The sequence below is a fragment of the Engystomops pustulosus genome, chromosome 6 (assembly GCF_040894005.1).
Source record: "Engystomops pustulosus chromosome 6, aEngPut4.maternal, whole genome shotgun sequence".
Lineage (NCBI taxonomy): Eukaryota > Metazoa > Chordata > Amphibia > Anura > Leptodactylidae > Engystomops > Engystomops pustulosus.
In genome coordinates, this window is record NC_092416.1 from 88,248,504 (window position 1) to 88,266,677 (window position 18,174).

Genomic DNA, 18,174 nt, shown 5'->3' on the forward strand with positions numbered 1-18,174 from the left:
AAAAATTGATGATTTTGTTTGTGTTCCCCTTGAAATAGTTAATAAAATCTCATGAATAAGCTTTAGACTCCCAAAATAAATTATCTATACATTGTATCTCATCCCGTACATAATAAGCCCTCATATGTTCGCATTACCAAAAAAAAAAAAAATTTATAGGTCGTACAATGTGACAATACAAATCTGCTGTGAATGGCGCCTCCAATCATTCTATGCCCGGCCGTGCGCCCATACAGCAGTTTATCACCACATATGGGGTATCAGTACACTCGGGAAGAGTTGGGCATCAAGCGTTGCAGTGTTTCATCATTTAATTTATTCTGAAACTGTCAGTTTGGCCTAAATGAATGTATTTTCCCAAAAAATTCTATAGTTTCTAAATCGCAGGTCCATATTTTTTAACCCATGTGAAACACTTAAAGGGTTAATAGACTTAATAGAAATTGTTTTACATATGTTGAGGGGTGAACTTTCTATAGTGGGGTAATTTATGGGGTTTTACTATTATTTAGGCCTCTCAAAGTCACTTGAAAGCTGAGTTGTCCCTCAAAATGTGAGTTTTGGCAATTTTCATGAAAATAAGAAAAATCGCACCTAAAGTTCTGCGCCTCATAACATCCTAGAAAAATGACAGGATGCATAAAATATCATCCCAACATAAAGCAGATATTCTGTAAATGTTAATTATCAAACTTTTTGGGTAGTTTTACATCTTGTCTGGAAACCAGAACATTTCAAACTTGGAAAATGAAGAATTTTTACAAACTTTTGCCAAATTTTCACTTTTTTTCAGAACGAAACGCAAAACTTATCACTTAAATTTTATAACTAACATGAAGTACAATGTGAAAACATTCTCAAAATCACCCGGATATGTTAAAGCGTTCCGAAGTTATAACCAATTACCGTGAGACATGTCAGATTTGAAAAATCGAGTCTGGTCATTGAGCTGAAAACTAGTGACGGTGATAAGGGGTTAAATATTCCGTGATTTCATAGCCTCTACGGCAGTGGTGGCGAACCTATGGCACTGGTGCCAGAGGCGGCACTCTGAGCCTTCTCTGTGGGCACCCAGGCCATAACCCCAGCATGAAATTCACCAGACAGTACTCAAAGAATCTTCCTACAAATTTTCCCTCCTCCTTTCAACTGCAGTGGTGTCTTTAGGAGGCTGAAGGATTTAAGGTTGTTTTAAAGGATTTTAAAGAACAAGGAGAAATACATTACTGCTTAAATTGCCGTGCTGGCACTTAGCAATAAATAAGTAGCTTTTGCTTGAAGTTTGGGCACTCGGGCTCTAAAAGGTTCGCCATCACTGCTCTACGGTTATCTACACAATGCAGCAATAACATTTCATATTTGCGCCACACTCCGTGCGGGCACTTGCGCCCCACTACAGCTGGGTGTCGCTGTGTGCAACTTCTTCACTCAACTCCACATGAAACATAGTGTAAACGTCCCTACGCATGCAGCATCCTCATAAAGGCCGCCACACACAAGATGGCCGCGTACTGCTGTAACTATCGGAGGGGCCTATCAGCGTCTCGTGTCCATGACAACGACGACAGATTGGGGAGGGGCGGAGTGCAGGAAGAGGAGACTTTGGCGGGAGAGGGCGAAAGCTTTGCTGCACGGGAAGTGAGTATGGAGAGTGGATGTTGTTCATGTCCGTCTTGTAATCTTATGCTCAATACTATGAGGCAGCCGCGACGTGTAGTATATGCTCTCACACGTCTGCACTGTATAGAGTGCGTACACTGCAAAGCAAGGCTTACACTATATGATTACTAGGATAAGCCTGGCATAACATGAGGTGCAAGAACAAGCCTGCTATTACCTGTACTGTGGCCCGTCATTATTACATGATCTATGTGCCCTAGGAGCCTGGCATTACATGATCTATGTGCCCTAGGAGCCTGGCATTACATGATCTATGTGCCCTAGGAGCCTGGCATTACATGATCTATGTGCCCTAGGAGCTTGGCATTACATGATCTATGTGCCCTAGGAGCTTGGCATTACATGATCTATGTGCCCTGGGAGCCTGGCGTCGCATGACCTATGTGCCCTGGGAGCCTGGCGTCGCATGATCTATGTGCCCTGGGAGCCTGGCGTCGCATGAGCTGTGTGCCCTGGGAGCCTGGCGTCGCATGAGCTGTGTGCCCTGGGAGCCTGGCGTCGCATGAGCTGTGTGCCCTGGGAGCCTGGCGTCGCATGAGCTGTGTGCCCTGGGAGCCTGGCGTCGCATGAGCTGTGTGCCCTGGGAGCCTGGCGTCGCATGATCTGTGTGCCCTGGGAGCCTGGCGTCGCATGAGCTGTGTGCCCTGGGAGCCTGGCGTCGCATGAGCTGTGTGCCCTGGGAGCCTGGCGTCGCATGAGCTGTGTGCCCTGGGAGCCTGGCGTCGCATGAGCTGTGTGCCCTGGGAGCCTGGCGTCGCATGAGCTGTGTGCCCTGGGAGCCTGGCGTCGCATGAGCTGTGTGCCCTGGGAGCCTGGCGTCGCATGAGCTGTGTGCCCTGGGAGCCTGGCGTCGCATGAGCGATTCTTCCAGGGTCCCTCGAAAACAGAAAGAATTGTGGAACCGAAGAAGGAGATCCATTGAATGTCCTGATTATACTGCCCACACCTAACCAATTCTGCTGCAGCCCCAGGCAGCCAAGGATGTGTCAATTTAAAATCACTGAGTATGGCTTACCTTGGGCTGCCAAGGTCTAGCAAAAGATGCCATAAGTAATATCTGAAGAACTCTGTACATGCTTGGATGCCACCTCTGGCACCCGTGCTTTAGCTTTGCCGTCACAACTATAGGGAATCTAGAGTTTAATAAACCTGAACAGGCGGTCCCCTACAAAGGTGTCTACAATTAAGCTTTATTGTTAATCCTGGTTCTTATGACAATCCAAATCCAATTGTCTGGAGCTACAATTATAAAATATACAGTTCCTACTTACATATAGATTCAACTTGGGAACAAACCTACAAAACGTATCTTGTATGTAACTTGGGGACTGCCTGTAATTATACAAGATGTATTAGTTTTTTTTTGTTTTTTTTTCTCCACTCGACAGAGGGAGAACTTTTTTTCTTTGTCTTACCACTGAGACATTGTAGTTTGCATTGACCGTGACATTTAGAATCTAATTTGGGCCCAGTGCACACTATGTTCTGGGATAGGCACTCTATGCTTGGCATGAGAAGTATTCTACTTCTCTCCAGGGTTAAACACCTACAGTAAATTGGGATACTGAGATATGCACCCCTAACTCAAAAACATGAGCTGATATGGGGGAAAAAAAGCTACCCCCCCCCCTCCCCCAACATTATAAAAAAATGTAATTGTCAAGTGCAATACCAAAAATGGAGATAGTGCAAAGTAGTTATACAATGCAAACCAGTGGGTGGAAAGGAGGGACCCAACAACCTCTGCAAGTAATGTTTTTTTTTTTTTTCCAACTCAGATTTCTTAAATTCCAAAAGAGATTCACATTACAGGACAGAACGCCTCTCTTTCCAAGGTCTATCTTGACAAGTGTCATCTTTAATAAGGGCCATGGTATATTAGAGTCAGAGGGGAGTCATGAATGATACCCACGAGCAAAAGGAATCTCCCATCAGGGTCTGTGTATGTGTGTTTTTGTGTTTGGCCGGGGCCAGATTGCTCTGTGGGAACGCTTCATGGAAGGATCTGGGCTGTGAAGCAAGGGATAATTTCCTGTAGAAATAAAATATCTGTATTAATGGACTTCTAATACAAAAACGCATTCCAACGCTGGGGAGTTGAAGCCTTGGAGATTGTGAGAGACTGCAGAGTTGGGGCGGCACTTGGATCCATTAGTACATTACCATACACCCACCAGTTTTGTTGAGTGGGTAAAGGCAGAGGGTTTTTTTTTTTTTTTTTAATTATACGTGAAGAGGGCCTTCACCTCAATTCTGGTCTTGTAGTGGGTTATTGCCTGTATATTGCAACTGTTCTATTCCAATTAGTTTTCTTTATGTTTGATACAATTCATTTCTAATTGTAATAGAAATGGACTTTAAACGCAAGAAGATAGCACCTGCTGGAGGCTTCTCTTCCTCACAGACTAAGAAGAAGAAGACTGATTGGGATGATGATGGTCCATCCCAGTTTGAAGAGGAGCTGGCGTTCCTTGATGAGGTGGAAGCAGACATGGCCATGGAGATGAATGATACTTATTCCACTGCAGATGTATTACCTGTTGGTAGGTAGCTTGTCAATTATAATTAGATTATTTAGGTGAGATCTGTATTTCTAATGTAATAGTTTACCAGTACTGTGATTTATCTTTGTTTGAATCCATAAGGATCACAAGGTCCATACTAGATGGATCAAACTCCCACCATTGGTACAGCCTTACCCTCTACCCATATGTCACAACCCACTAAACCTAAATTTAAATCAACTGACCTGTCTCTTAATTTCATCACCATAATTGAGTGTCATTACCATTCACATATTATAGGAAATCTACCACTAGATGTAAACCCCACAAAGCATCACCAGTTATGTGTAGGGGTCAAAATGCTTAAAGTGGTAGTACCATTTTAACAAGTAATGGATATTGTTTGAAAAATGAAAGTTATACAAATTTACAATACACTTTTTGTATCAATTCCTCACAATTTCCAAGGCTCTGCTTGCTGTCCTTCTATACAAAGCTTCATTGTTTATTTCCCTTTGACAGAAATCTGACCGTGGTCACACAGGTGCACTGCTCGTTATAACACATCTCTGATTTATCTATGTGATATAACAAGCTGTGCACCTGTGTGACCATGGTCTGACCACTGGAAGTAAACAAAGAAGCTTTCTATGGAATTAAAGCAAGCAGAGATCTAGAAACCCATGAGGAATTCATACAGAAAGTATATTGGAACATTGTATAATTTTTCATCATACAAACAATAACATTAATTTGCAGAAGTGAGAATACCCCTTTAATGTTGGCATACTATTATTAGGTATATCAAATATATAGTATATAAAAATAAACAACTAAAATCATAAACATGTTAAGTGTTGTCAATTTCCAAAATGCCTGATCTATAAAATTATAAAAACGGTTATTCCTGGAAAATCTGAATCTGTCTGAATCAACACTTTTTTTGCAACACATAACATTTTTAATAAAAAGTGATCAAAGGGTCATAAAGTCACCAAAATGGTAGCAATGAAATAGTCTGTTAATCCTGCAAAAAAAATTACATTTCAGGTCCATACACTGAAGTATGAAAAAGTTACTGGCCTCAAAGACTTGCAAAGCGAAGTTTGTTATAATAAAATATATAGGTTTGGTATATATGTGATTGTTCTGAACAAAAGAATAAAGTCGAGCACACAGTGAAAGCCGAAAAATGGGGCACAAAAGAAAATGGGGCAAATTTTTTTATCTTATTTTTTACAAGTACCGTATATACTCGAGTATAAGCCGACCCGAGTATAAGCCGAGACCCCTAATTTTACCACCAAAAATTGGGAAAAACTATTGACTCGAGTATAAGCCGAGGGTGGGAAATGCATTGGTCACAGTATATAGCCAACCAGCCCCCTATAGTATACAGCCAGCCCACCTTGCCCCCAGTAGTATACAGCCAGCCCACCTTGCCCCCAGTAGTATACAGCCAGCCCACCTTGCCCCCAGTAGTATACAGCCTGCCCACCTTGCCCCCAGTGGTATACAGCCTGCCCCCAGTGGTATACAGCCTGCCCCCAGTGGTATACAGCCTGCCCACCTTGCCCCCAGTGGTATACAGCCTGCCCCCAGTGGTATACAGCCTGCCCCCAGTGGTATACAGCCTGCCCCCAGTGGTATACAGCCTGCCCCCAGTGGTATACAGCCTGCCCCCAGTAGTATACAGCCTGCCCACCTTGCCCCCAGTGGTATACAGCCTGCCCCCAGTGGTATACAGCCTGCCCCCAGTGGTATACAGCCTGCCCACCTTGCCCCCAGTGGTATACAGCCTGCCCACCTTGCCCCCAGTGGTATACAGCCTGCCCACCTTGCCCCCAGTGGTATACAGCCTGCCCCCAGTGGTATACAGCCTGCCCCCAGTGGTATACAGCCTGCCCCCAGTGGTATACAGCCTGCCCCCAGTGGTATACAGCCTGCCCCCAGTGGTATACACAAAACCAAATCAACCCCTACACTCCTCAACAAATCATAAAACGCCTCTCAAACTATACATCCAAAATACCAAAAGAACCAGAGCGGCAAAAAGAACACTAATCTGTAAAAAAGTAATATTCTTTATTTAGAAATAAATACATCAATTCAAACATATATAACCCTGGGGTGTATCCTTTGGCTTTCCCCTGATCTGCCCAGCGTCTGTCCACCATGTTTTCGGGTAAGTGTGCAATGGCAACTTGATACTTTTTTAACACTGGAAGGTACCTCCAGTGTTATGCATGGTTTATCCTCACTGCACTATTGCCACTTTTTCCCTATTTATTTGAGTCAAATATTTTGACCACATTATTGTCATTACCTATTACATTATTTGGACTCTGGGCTAAATAGGGGTAGCCACTGGTCTCCTGTGTTGCCCTTTATTTCCATCTTGGGCTACTTGTGTCCCCCATACATTGTATGTATAATTTTTCCCCATTTGAGGGTTATATATGTTTGAATTGATGTATTTATTTCTAAATAAAGAATATTACTTTTTTACAGATTAGTGTTCTTTTTGCCGCTCTGGTTCTTTTGGTACCCCAGTGGTATACAGCCTGCCCCCAGTGGTATACAGCCTGCCCCCAGTGGTATACAGCCTGCCCCCAGTGGTATACAGCCTGCCCCCAGTGGTATACAGCCTGCCCCCAGTGGTATACAGCCTGCCCCCAGTGGTATACAGCCTGCCCCCAGTGGTATACAGCCTGCCCCCAGTGGTATACAGCCTGCCCCCAGTGGTATACAGCCTGCCCCCAGTGGTATACAGCCTGCCCCCAGTGGTATACAGCCTGCCCCCAGTGGTATACAGCCTGCCCCCAGTGGTATACAGCCTGCCCCCAGTATTAAAAAAAAAAAAAAACTTATATACGCACCCTCTGGTGGCCCCGGTGTGCAGCGCTGCTCCCCCGATGTCCGCGACGCTTTTCTTCAGGCTTCCGCGCCCGTCTTCTTTCTTCTGCTGGGCGCCGCCATTGCTCTCTCCCCACCGGCGCCTAGTATGACGCGCCACTGCTGACGTCATACCAGGCGCCGCCCGGGGGGGGAAACATGGCGCCACCCAGCAGAAGAAAGAAGACTGGCGCAGAAGCCTGAAGACAAGCGGAGCGGACATTGGGGGAGCAGCGCTGCACATCGGGGCCACCGGAGGGTGAGTATATAAGTTTATTATTTTTTAAGTATTTTTTAGTGACTCGTGTATAAGCCGAGGGGACGTTTTTCAGCACATTTTTTTTTTGTGCTGAAAAACTCGGCTTATACACGAGTATATACGGTATTTCACCACATTTGGAATTCTTTTTTTAGCTTGCCAACACATGCTGGCATGTAAACAGAAAAATAAAATGGTTATGGGTTTTTGAAGTGGGGAGTGATATATGGTACTGCAAAAGCTAAAACGTCCTTTGGCCTTAAGCGGTTAATGAACCTGAAGTGCTCTGGCAGCATCACAGAATCAACCCACAGCACTTCTAATCCACCTGCTGCCACCTCCGGCCCTTCTTTCCTGTCAACCTCATCCAATATGCACGGTTTAAAAAAAATTTAAAACATCACTTTAATTTTTATTTAATAAAATATTAGTCTCTGTCACTCCTTATTTCTGTAGAAATAAGTAATAAATTGCAAAATAGACAAAGCCCTCCCCCTGTAATATAAATAGGAATTATTATTGGACCCGCACAAAGGACACTGTTAAAGAAAATAACGGAAAAACTGAAGATAATTGTTTTTATTAAATCCCTTTACAAAAAATGTAAAAGTGATAAAAATTAAACCACTGAAAAATCAACTCTTCTCAGAAAAAATATGCCCTCAACCAATTCTGTGAACTGAAAAATAAGTTATATTACTGAAAAAATGGCTATTTTAAAGAAAAAGATATTTTGAGAATATTCTTTGTCTTTATTCTGCAAAAATAAAAACCGAAATAAATGAGGTATCGCTGAAATTGTAGTGACCTAGAAAATAAATAAACCCTTCTGAGCACACCCACTACGCCAGACCGCTCTGGCATGGTATGGAGATGGTATAGTCGCTGTAAGAATCGCAAATTTTGGATCACACATGCCTGCTAGTTTTGCTTGTTGCCTAACTCCATCCTAAGATAAGTAATTTAATATGATTTGGACATATAAAATGTGTAATATATGGCAGAAAACACACGTGACACAAAATTATACTATGCTTTACTTTTCTTTTAGATAAACTTTCAGAGAACATTTCACCAAAATGGCTGAGGCCTCCCCTTCCTCCGATAGATCCACAGCAAGATTGCATATGCTTCCATCAGATCGAACTAGACCATTATATTGGTGAGATATTAATTCTTCAACTGATATTTCCTGTAGCATCCATTTAAGGGGAGTCTACCAGCAGTTCTGAGCGGCAGGTAGTGTTGGGTATTGTCCCTGGTTATCTGTTGTTATACTTCTTTTTGTGTTGTAAATAGCAGCAGCAGTGTGAAAAATGCATTTATACAAGGATTGTAGCTACCAGTTTTTCTTTTAACTTGTTTTTTTGAAGAATTTTCAAAGATTTAACTATTGCGGATCTCGTTCCCTATCACAAGCGTTTCAATGTAAACACATATGCCATCAGGCCAAGCTTTCCACACAATTAAAACGTTGCATGTGAATGCAGTTTTAGAGGTTAAAATGTATTTTTTTCTAAAATAGTATGTATTTGCCGCATTTGTAACACCAGAAACATTAAATCATAACTTACGTGACCTCATGACCCCATGGCTTTTTTATTTTTTTATTTATAGGTTTATTTTGTTTTCATATAAATGAACATACGAACAAACAATTGACTGGCACACAGGCCATTTAACATATAAGCATATGTGTTATTAGACAGTACATTCCTAGCTGCTTTGCATAAGTATAATTCCACATTATTGTCTTAGGCGACATCATATTTAGATAACTATGTCTTCTAAAAATTAAGGACTCTGAAAATAAAGCAGATTTGAAAAAAAAAGGTAAAGAATATCGTGCTTTCTTCCCTTATATTCAAGTTAGTCCCCATCTGGCTAGAGTGCCCTTGAGCTGCTCTGCAAGATACCATTGGGTCAGTGTGAAGTTTTTCATTAAATCAACTCTTTCCTGTACAGTGAAGTATTTTACAATGAACAGCCTCCACTTCTTAAAGAGCTTGCCCGCCAATTTGGACTTACAGTGTTCTGCTTCCAACCTTTCTACATAAAAGTTTTTTCATCTGTTCTATTACCTTGTTCCCTGTTGGAACATTTGGTTCCAGCCATTGTTGCAGCAGTGACCTCTTGGCCACCAGGCACAGCACGTGAAACAATTTTGGCAACCAACAGAAATTCTGGAGGCTCTCGTCATCTTGTTGAGTGTCATAATGGAACACATAAGTCATCGGGTCCATGGATATTGCTCGTTTCTATAGATCTTCTCCTATTTCCCGAATTTGCTCCCAAAATACCTGCGACTTTTCACACAGCCATGGTATAGATCCATACCTGATATCTGGCATTTTGGGCAAGACATCAGCCTTTGGGGATTGGCTGGTGATGGTGGCATATACTGCCCGGTGTATAATTCTAAAGTGTGTGTGTGTCTCTCCACACTTGGTTCGCTACTGCTAACCTGCCAACCTTTCAAAATTTTGCCTGCCGTCTCCTCACCCCCCAGTTGTCACCCACCCCGAGAATGATAGGTTCTCCTTCTCCATCCTCCTCCGCAGCGCCTTATACAAGAGAGAGATCCCTCCCGTGCGTATCAACATGGGTAAGATATTATCAAATTGGTTTTGACCCACCTCCTGTTCCATGTCCCTAACAGTGTCCATACAAAAGTGTTTGATTTGTGCGAACTGGAAGAATTGGGGTCCCCCCAGGTCATAGTTCCCTATCAGTTCTTCTCTGGTCAGCCACCTATGCATAGCTTTCTATTGGGCACATTCAGAGTGCAGTGCATGCACCAAGTGTCGCTGCCCACACAGCAGAAGGAAGAGTAGGTCCTATTCCTGCACACCTTTGTTGCGGGCCAAAATTGATGGGTAAACGGTGCTCACCTGCCAATGTCAGAAGGGCCGCAAACAAGTGGTTGGGTTAAAATGTATGGCTGGAATTTACAACTTTATACTACTATTCAAAGCTCATCCTTTTTACCTGTAAACCATCATCCTCACTGTTAAAGCCTTCATAATTGTTGCAACCGGTCATTGTGGTACATCTATGCTTGTGTGCACAGAGGCAAAAAAAATTGCAAATTGATCACACAAAGCGAACCCTGGTGCCTTCTTCTCCACACAGCATCTGATGCCATTATTCCCTTTCCCATTCAAAATGGATGCTTCCATCCCCAAGAAATCACCTCCACAACATCTTTGCCCACCAGTGGCAGTGGCAACATCATACAGCATCACTGCCCAGCACTCATTATGACACAGCCCTATGTAAGACCAATATGTTTCCCTTCCCTTGCTGGCTGCTGATCACAGACAGCCCGAGACAAACTGTGAAATCAGAGGATGCAGCAAGCAGTGTTTTTGTACGTTCTACTCTTAATCAAGGTACATATTATCCAGCAAACCAGATATATACCAACCTGTAGACTCTCTGCAACCTTCACCTTGGACCTTGTATATAGGATGCCGGCTAGTTCAATTTTTATTTATTTTATACTGTTCCGTTATAAAGAATGGCTGGATCATTACAGATCATTATCTCCCCTTTAGCCTCATAGTCTGTAAGCTCTTGTGAGCAGGGGCCTCAACCCTATTGTTCCACATGACTGTTTGTACTGTATAATGTGGTATTGTATGTATATATTTGTACATATATTGTATATTCATATATGTCCCTTTTGATTTGTAAAACGCTGTACAGATAGTACCCGGGTTACGTACAAGATAGGGTCTGTAGGTGTGTTCTTAAGTTGAATTTGTATGTAAGTCGGAACTGTATATTTCCATATCGTACCCCATGACGCCCCCCTGGAGGTTGCTTCCCCTTCCTCTGTAGGGACAGGAAATTGAGAGCATTAAAAGGCCCCACCCTCAACTTCCCACCATTTTTCCTGTCCCTACAGGGATAGGGTTGAGAGTAAAACCTCTCTCTTCCAGAGGGGGGTGGGGGTGGAATCTCGTACCTCCTGTGGCTGCTTGTTCCTTTGGGGCTTCCCCTGTCTGGCCTCTTCCGAGTCCTACTTGGGGTCTCCCGGTCCCGGTTTGCCATGTTTCCCGGGCTGTGTTGACGGCCATACGGCTCGCTTGTTGGGTCCGCAGCAGTATGTAAATAGCTCTCTTTCACGCGTGAAGTCACTTCCGGCCAAACCGTCAGAGACCTCAGCATCACGGCCTAGGAGACGGTCTGTAAAAGATGACGTCATACGCCGGATGGTATGTACAAGGTCGCAGCGTTGCCAGAACACAAAACTTGATGCTTCTTATAAGAAGAGCCTGTGCAAGGATTGTTTAGATAAAATATTAAAGAAGAAAAATCATCATTTATGGATGAATTACGGGTTGTTATGCATGAAGAGATAAAAGCTTCAAGGAGTCTGCTGCATAAGAAAGGAGAAATCCTGTATGTATAGATAATGATGATGAGCAACCTTCTTGTTTGTATAAAATAGATATGGATGAACCTGAAATGATGATGCAACAATCCATACCAAATAACCCCAAGTATCTATTTCCAAATGAGGTTATGGACGGACTGATCAAGGCATTAGGAGACACCTTAAATATGGAAGACACACTAGAAGAAAGATCCATGGTAGACGAGCTGTTGGCTGGATTAAGACGGAAAATGTTAGTTTTTCCTATTATTGATAAACTGAAAGATCTTATCCTGGATGAGTGGAAGGATCCGTGAAAACGTTTAACAATTCCCAAAGGTTTTAGAAACCGCCTATTGTTCGACCCGGAAGAGACAAAGATCTGGGATAATGTACCTAAGGTAGATGTTCCTATAGCCATGGTAGTCAAGAAAACTGATCTACCATTTGAAGATTCCTCTCAGCTAAAGGATGCCATAGATCGAAAATCTGATTGTCTGCTTAAGAAAGCATGGGAGACCTCAATGGCGACACTAAAAATGAATATTGCAACTACCTCGGTGTTCCGAACTCTTCTCTTCTGGTTAAGACAGCTTGAAGATAATCTTAGAGAAGGTACATCTATAGAAGAAATTTAAGATTCTATCCCGTTACTAAAATGAGCAGCGGCTTTTCTAACGGATGCATCAGCAGAAACCATTAGTTTCTCAGCAAGAGAAAGTGCATTATCTAATGCGACTAGAAAAGCACTTTGTCTAAGACCGTGGTCTGGAGATGTGCGCTCTAAGGTGAAGTTATGTAGCCTTCCTTTTTCTGGTGATTTTGTTTGGATCAGAATTGGATGAAATCTTAGATAAAGCGGCAGATAAAAAGAAGGGATTTCTGAACGCTAGGCAACAACCTAAAAAACTGTTTTCGAAGCTTTAAATCAACCAAAGAACAGCCAAAATTCAAAAACAGACAGGCCTCCAAACAGGGATTCTGGAATATGTTTAGAGAAGGAAAGAGCAAGCCTTTTATTTTCAGTTCCTCAAACAAGCAGGGGAAAAGACATTGATGCCAGAGTGGGGGGAAGATATATAACATCAAACAGGTGGGTACTATATACTATAGTATAGTATATAGTTTACTATATAGAGTTTGTATCACCTCCTCCTCATCGGTTTATTCTATCCAGGCAATCATTGAACAGGCTAACATGTCACCTTTGGAAGGAAGCCTGTTGAAGCTGAACGTGATCAGTCCAGTCCATCTGGAAGAAAAATGTACAGGTCATTATTCTCTTTTTATTTTTGATTTAAAAAAAAACAAAAAACAAATGGAGCCTTCAGATTGATTTAGAAATTGGTAACATATGTTAAATTCAAAATGGAATCTGCCACTCCTCTATGCCATATTATCATGTGCCTATTCGCCAAGAGTCACAGAAATACTTACGGTTTGCAGTATTATCTTCGTCGGGGGAAGAATTTCATTTTCAGTTTACAGCATTACCTTTTGATCTCTCTTCAGCTCCTCGGATCTTCACAAAGATCATGGCAGAAGTTGTGAAATATCTTCGAACAGAAGAAGTCTTCGTTGTCCCCTATCTAGACGACTTCCTGCTGATGGGAGACTCGGTGAGCCACTTGGAAAATCAGAAGGAGACAACAATAGAAGTATTACAATCCCTGGGATGGATCATAAATTTAGAGAAGTCCCAAATTACATAAGAGTTTGAGGGCTATCACTGAATTCTGTAACTCAAACCCCACAAGCGCCTTTTTTGACACCGCGCTAGCGGAACACAGGTGGGTAAAAAGATTTTTCCTGGCCTGTATGTACTTACGTCCTACTGTGAAAGAGTCATCCCCTCAGTGGGATTTAACTTTAGTCTTGGATGCTTTAACCATGGGCCTTTTTGAACCAAATGACCCATGCAACAGGCGTTTCTGGACACTAAAAAAACGCTTTCCTAATAGCCATCACATCGGCTAGAAGGCTAAGTGAGTTCCAAGCCTTGTCTATCTGTGAACCCTATTTGTCTTTATCTGAAGATAGGATTACGCTTAAACTTGACAGCAATTTTTTTCCTAAAGTTGTTTCTAATTTCTATAGGAATCAGGAGATCACTTTGCCACATTTTTCCATCATCCAAAAAATCCTATGGAGGAAAAGTGGCATCTTTTGGATGTAAGACATAATGTGCTTAAATATCTTGCAGAGAGGAGGGGCATTTATTGAAGAAATCTGTAAAGCTGTCACATAGAGCACAAATTTCACCTTTGTAAGGCATTATAGACTGAATGCCTCAGCAGCTGGAGATCTGTCCTTCGGCCGAAAAGTTCTTCAGGCTGTGGTCCCTCCCTAACTGGGAATAATTTGGTATGTCTCCAGGGGGTCGTCATGGGGGACGATATGGAAAAAAGGAATTAGTCAGTTTCCATAAGTCCACCATGACGGCCCTGATATTTTCCCTCCCATTTTGTGTAGGAAAGTTTATATTATTACCTTTGTATGTGAAATTAACATACTAAATAAAATTGAGATGAAACCTATACTGGTGTAGTTATTTGGGAAAACACTGGTGGGAGGTTGAGGGTTGGGTCTTTTAATGCTCTCAATTTCCTGTCCCTACAGAGAGGAAGGGAAAGCAACCTCCAGGGGGCTGTCAAGGTGGACTTATGGAAACCGAATTTCCGCTAAGGACTAATTCCTTTTTCTTTTTTTTTTTTTTTTATAATTGTAGCTCCAGCCAAATTTTTTTGGGTCTCTTTGACAGTTGGATTTTAAAAATGTTGGGTTGTCATAAGATCCAGGATTAACAATAAAGCTTAAATGCAAGCCCCAGTGATAACTGTTATAGCTGTTTATTGTAACTTGGGGATAAAGTACAGTAAATTACCAACATCCAGAGGTCCGTTTGTAACTAGGGGTCATCTGTTAGTCGGGGACCTCCTGTATAAATAAAGATTTGTTTTAATATTTTTATTAATGACCTTGTAGTGGGTTTACACAGTCAAGTTTCAATATTTGCATATGATACTAAGCTGTTTAACCCCTTCCCGACGTGCGCCGTACTAGTACATAGCCGGTAAGTCTTTGCTTCATATTGCAGCAAAGGCTTACCGGTAACACCCGCGATCGGTGCTAGCACTGATCGCGGGTGCTTTCACAGCGATGACGTCACGGGGAGCGGTGATCCGTTGCCATGACAGCTTCGGGTCTCACGAAGGCCTGAAGCTGTCTCGTTTAAACCCATTCATTACAATGTGCTATCAGCACATTGTAATGAACGAGGAGTAAAATCCCCATATACTGCCATATTGCAGTATGGCAGTATATGGTAGGATCGATCAGACAACATAGGGTTAAAGTACCCTAGGGAATCTGAAAAATAGTAAAAGTAAAAAAAAGTTAAAAAAAAAAATTATAAAAAAACCTACAAATTCAAATCACCCCCCTTTCCCTAGAACTGATATTAATATTAATAAACAGTAAAAATCATACACACGTCTGAAAATGTCCGATCTATCAAAATATAATAACGGGTTTTCACTGCGTTTAACCCTGTAACGGAAAATAGCGTCAAGTCAAAAATGACATTTTTTTTTGCCATTTTGGAAAATATAAAAAAATTAATAAAAAGTGATCAAAAGGGCGCTCAGTCCTAAAAATGTTAGCAATGAAAACGCCATCAAAAGTAGCAAAAAATGACACCACCCACCACAGCTCCGTACACCAAAGTATGAAAAAGTTATTGCCGCCAGAAGATGGCAAAATAAAAAAAAAATTTGGTACAGGAGGTTTTAATTTTTTTAAATGTATGAAAACATTATAAAACCTATACAAATTTGGTATCCAGGTAATCGTAGCAACCCAAAGAATAAAGTAGACACGTCATTTGGGGCACACAGTGAAAGCTGTAAAATCCAAGCCCACAAGAAATGTTGCAAATGTGTTTTTTCACCATTTTCACTGCATTTGGAATTTTTTTCCCGCTTCCCAGTACGCGCCATGGAATATTAAATACCGTCACTACGAAGTGCAATTTGTTACGCAGAAAATAAGCCATAACAGAGCTCTTTATGTGGAAAAATTTAAAAAGTTGTAGATTTTTGAAGGTGGGGAGTGAAAAATGGAAGTGAAAAAACTAAAAAAGGCCAAGTTGTTAAGGGGTTAAAGTAATAAATACTGAGGTCGATAGTTTAGCATTACAGAGGGTTTTGTGGAAGCTTGAGGAGAGGGCAGAGAAATGGTTGATCAGGTTTAATGTAGATAAATGTAAAGTTATGCACTTGGGCAATGGAAACGAAAAATATAATTATGTTCTAAACAGTCAATTACTTGGTAAAACTGGAGCTGAAAAGGACTTGGGGGTATTGGTGGATGGTAAACTTAATTTTGGCGACCAGAGCCGGGCTAAAGCAGATAAAATTATGGGATATATCAAGAGAGGAATAGATTCTCATGATAAAGACATAGATTTGCCCTTATACAAATCCCTGGTCAGACCACACATGAAATATTGTGTACAGTTTTGGGCACCAGTGTATAAAAAGGACATAGTAGAGCTGGAACGGGTGCAGAGGAGAGCACCCAGGATTATTAGGGGAATTGGGGGATTAGAATACAATGACAGATTACAAAATTTGGGATTATTCAGTTTAGAAAAAAGTCGTCTGAGGGGGGACCTCATTACAATGTACAAATACCTGAACGGACAGTACAAGGATATCTCCAAAGATCTTTTTATACCTAGCCCTGAGAGCAGCACAAGGGGGCACCTCTACGCCTACAGGAGAGGCGATTCTACCATAGCCATAGACAAAGGTTCTTTACTGTAAGAGCAGTGAGACTATGGAACTCTCTGCCGCAGGAGGTTGTTACGTACATGGAGTGCACCATGTTCAAAAGAGGCCTGGATGCCTTTCTGGGGAGAAAAAATATCACGGGTTATGGGGATAAAACATTTATTTAATTCGTAAAGATTGTACTTGCGTCTTTTTCCAGCATTATATACTATGATCAATAAGGGAGTTTACCAGACCATACAAGACTAAAGACAGTATTAAGTAGCAGGGCTCAAGAACTTTGTGATCATAACCTTCTTTATATTCCAGGTTTGTAGCTGGACTTGGGGCATTCTGGAGCACCAGTGCATGACATTGTTTTACTGAACACAGCACTGCTGAGTGGCAGTAGTACTCAAAAACAGTAGCCTGACTGTGACTTGTATCAGAGTGGTAGGGTATGTACTATATTTGGCAAAGAGATGTTAGATGTCAGTGCTCAAAATCCAGCTAAAATGCTGGAATATAAATTAATATTGTACAATCCACCTGCTAAGGTATGGTATGGATTTGGGATAACTTCTGAAGTTAGAACAATCCCTCAACATTCATTAGCTTGGCTGAAAACTCATTTAAGAGCTGCTGCCAGACAAAGTGTATGTCAGGTCCAGGTAGTTACCGCACTTTACCTGTGTAAACAGGGAAGTAGAACATTTTAGATTGGTTGTTATTGGGGCTATAGGGAAGCACTTTTAATTTTTCGTTGTAGTTGGCATCATTCTATAATTCTGTAGAGTGAAGAATTGTTATTGTGCCTAGATAAGGAATTTCCCTGTTTGAGTTTTTTTAGCCTGTAAGGTGAACTACTCAACATTTGGTAACTGAATATCTGATGTTTTCAATGACTATTGAAAACACAATTTAATTCAAAGGCTTTATGGAGGAGCTTGACCCAATTGCATATGTGTTTGGCTTCAAAAACTGCATCTGAAGACATGCAGGGTGTTTTCACATGTGGCTTTAGGTAGGGGCTTGGCCTGGCTGTACACGTGGCCCCATACTTAAGGACACCCAACTTACAGACGGCCCCTAGTTAAAGACGGACCCTTCTGTCCACTGTGACCTCTGGTGCAGCTCTCTTCATGCTTTACTATTGTCCCAGACTGCAATGATCAGCTGTAAATTGTCTGTAATGAAGCTTTATTGATCATCCTTGGTCCCATTACAGCAAAAACTTCAATTACTTCAATTGTCTGTCACTGGGGAAATTTTTTTTTTTTTGTGGAACTACATTTATAAACTATACAGTTTCAATTTACATACAAATCCAATTTAAGAATAAACCTATGGAACCTATCTTGTATGTAACCCAGGGACTGCCTGTGCTGCCACTGTCGCTTGTGATCAGGAATGAGCATCGCTTGTTATACATGAAAACAATTCAAAGCACCACATGCATTTTAGTGGAAAAACTAAATCAAGCGCCCCCCCCCCCCCAATGTGTTACTTTTGAAATGCCGCGTGTGAATGCAAGCTTACTATGGCAATGATGTACCTGTTAAAAGTATAATAGTATTTTTTTTTGTACTGGAAAACTCTGCCTGCTATTCCCTATTCCTGTTTCTTACAAAACTGGTAGGTAGTGCTCAAAATGTCTCACACATCTTCCCATTTTTTCTTTCT

At 41.7% G+C, this 18,174-nt stretch overlaps 1 protein-coding gene across 2 annotated transcripts in view; it reads left to right on the top strand.

Annotated features, from left to right (window-relative positions):
* Positions 1-1,495: 1,495 nt before the first annotated feature.
* POLD1 (DNA polymerase delta 1, catalytic subunit) overlaps positions 1,496-18,174 on the top strand; it is a 123,853-nt gene continuing 107,174 nt past the window's right edge. For both annotated transcript variants that reach the window (XM_072110283.1, XM_072110284.1), the window contains exons 1-3: positions 1,496-1,638; positions 4,029-4,223; positions 8,390-8,500. In XM_072110283.1, the coding sequence (XP_071966384.1) occupies positions 4,031-4,223; positions 8,390-8,500 (304 nt within the window). In that variant the 5' untranslated portion in view covers positions 1,496-1,638; positions 4,029-4,030. The remainder of the gene's footprint in view (positions 1,639-4,028; positions 4,224-8,389; positions 8,501-18,174) is intronic.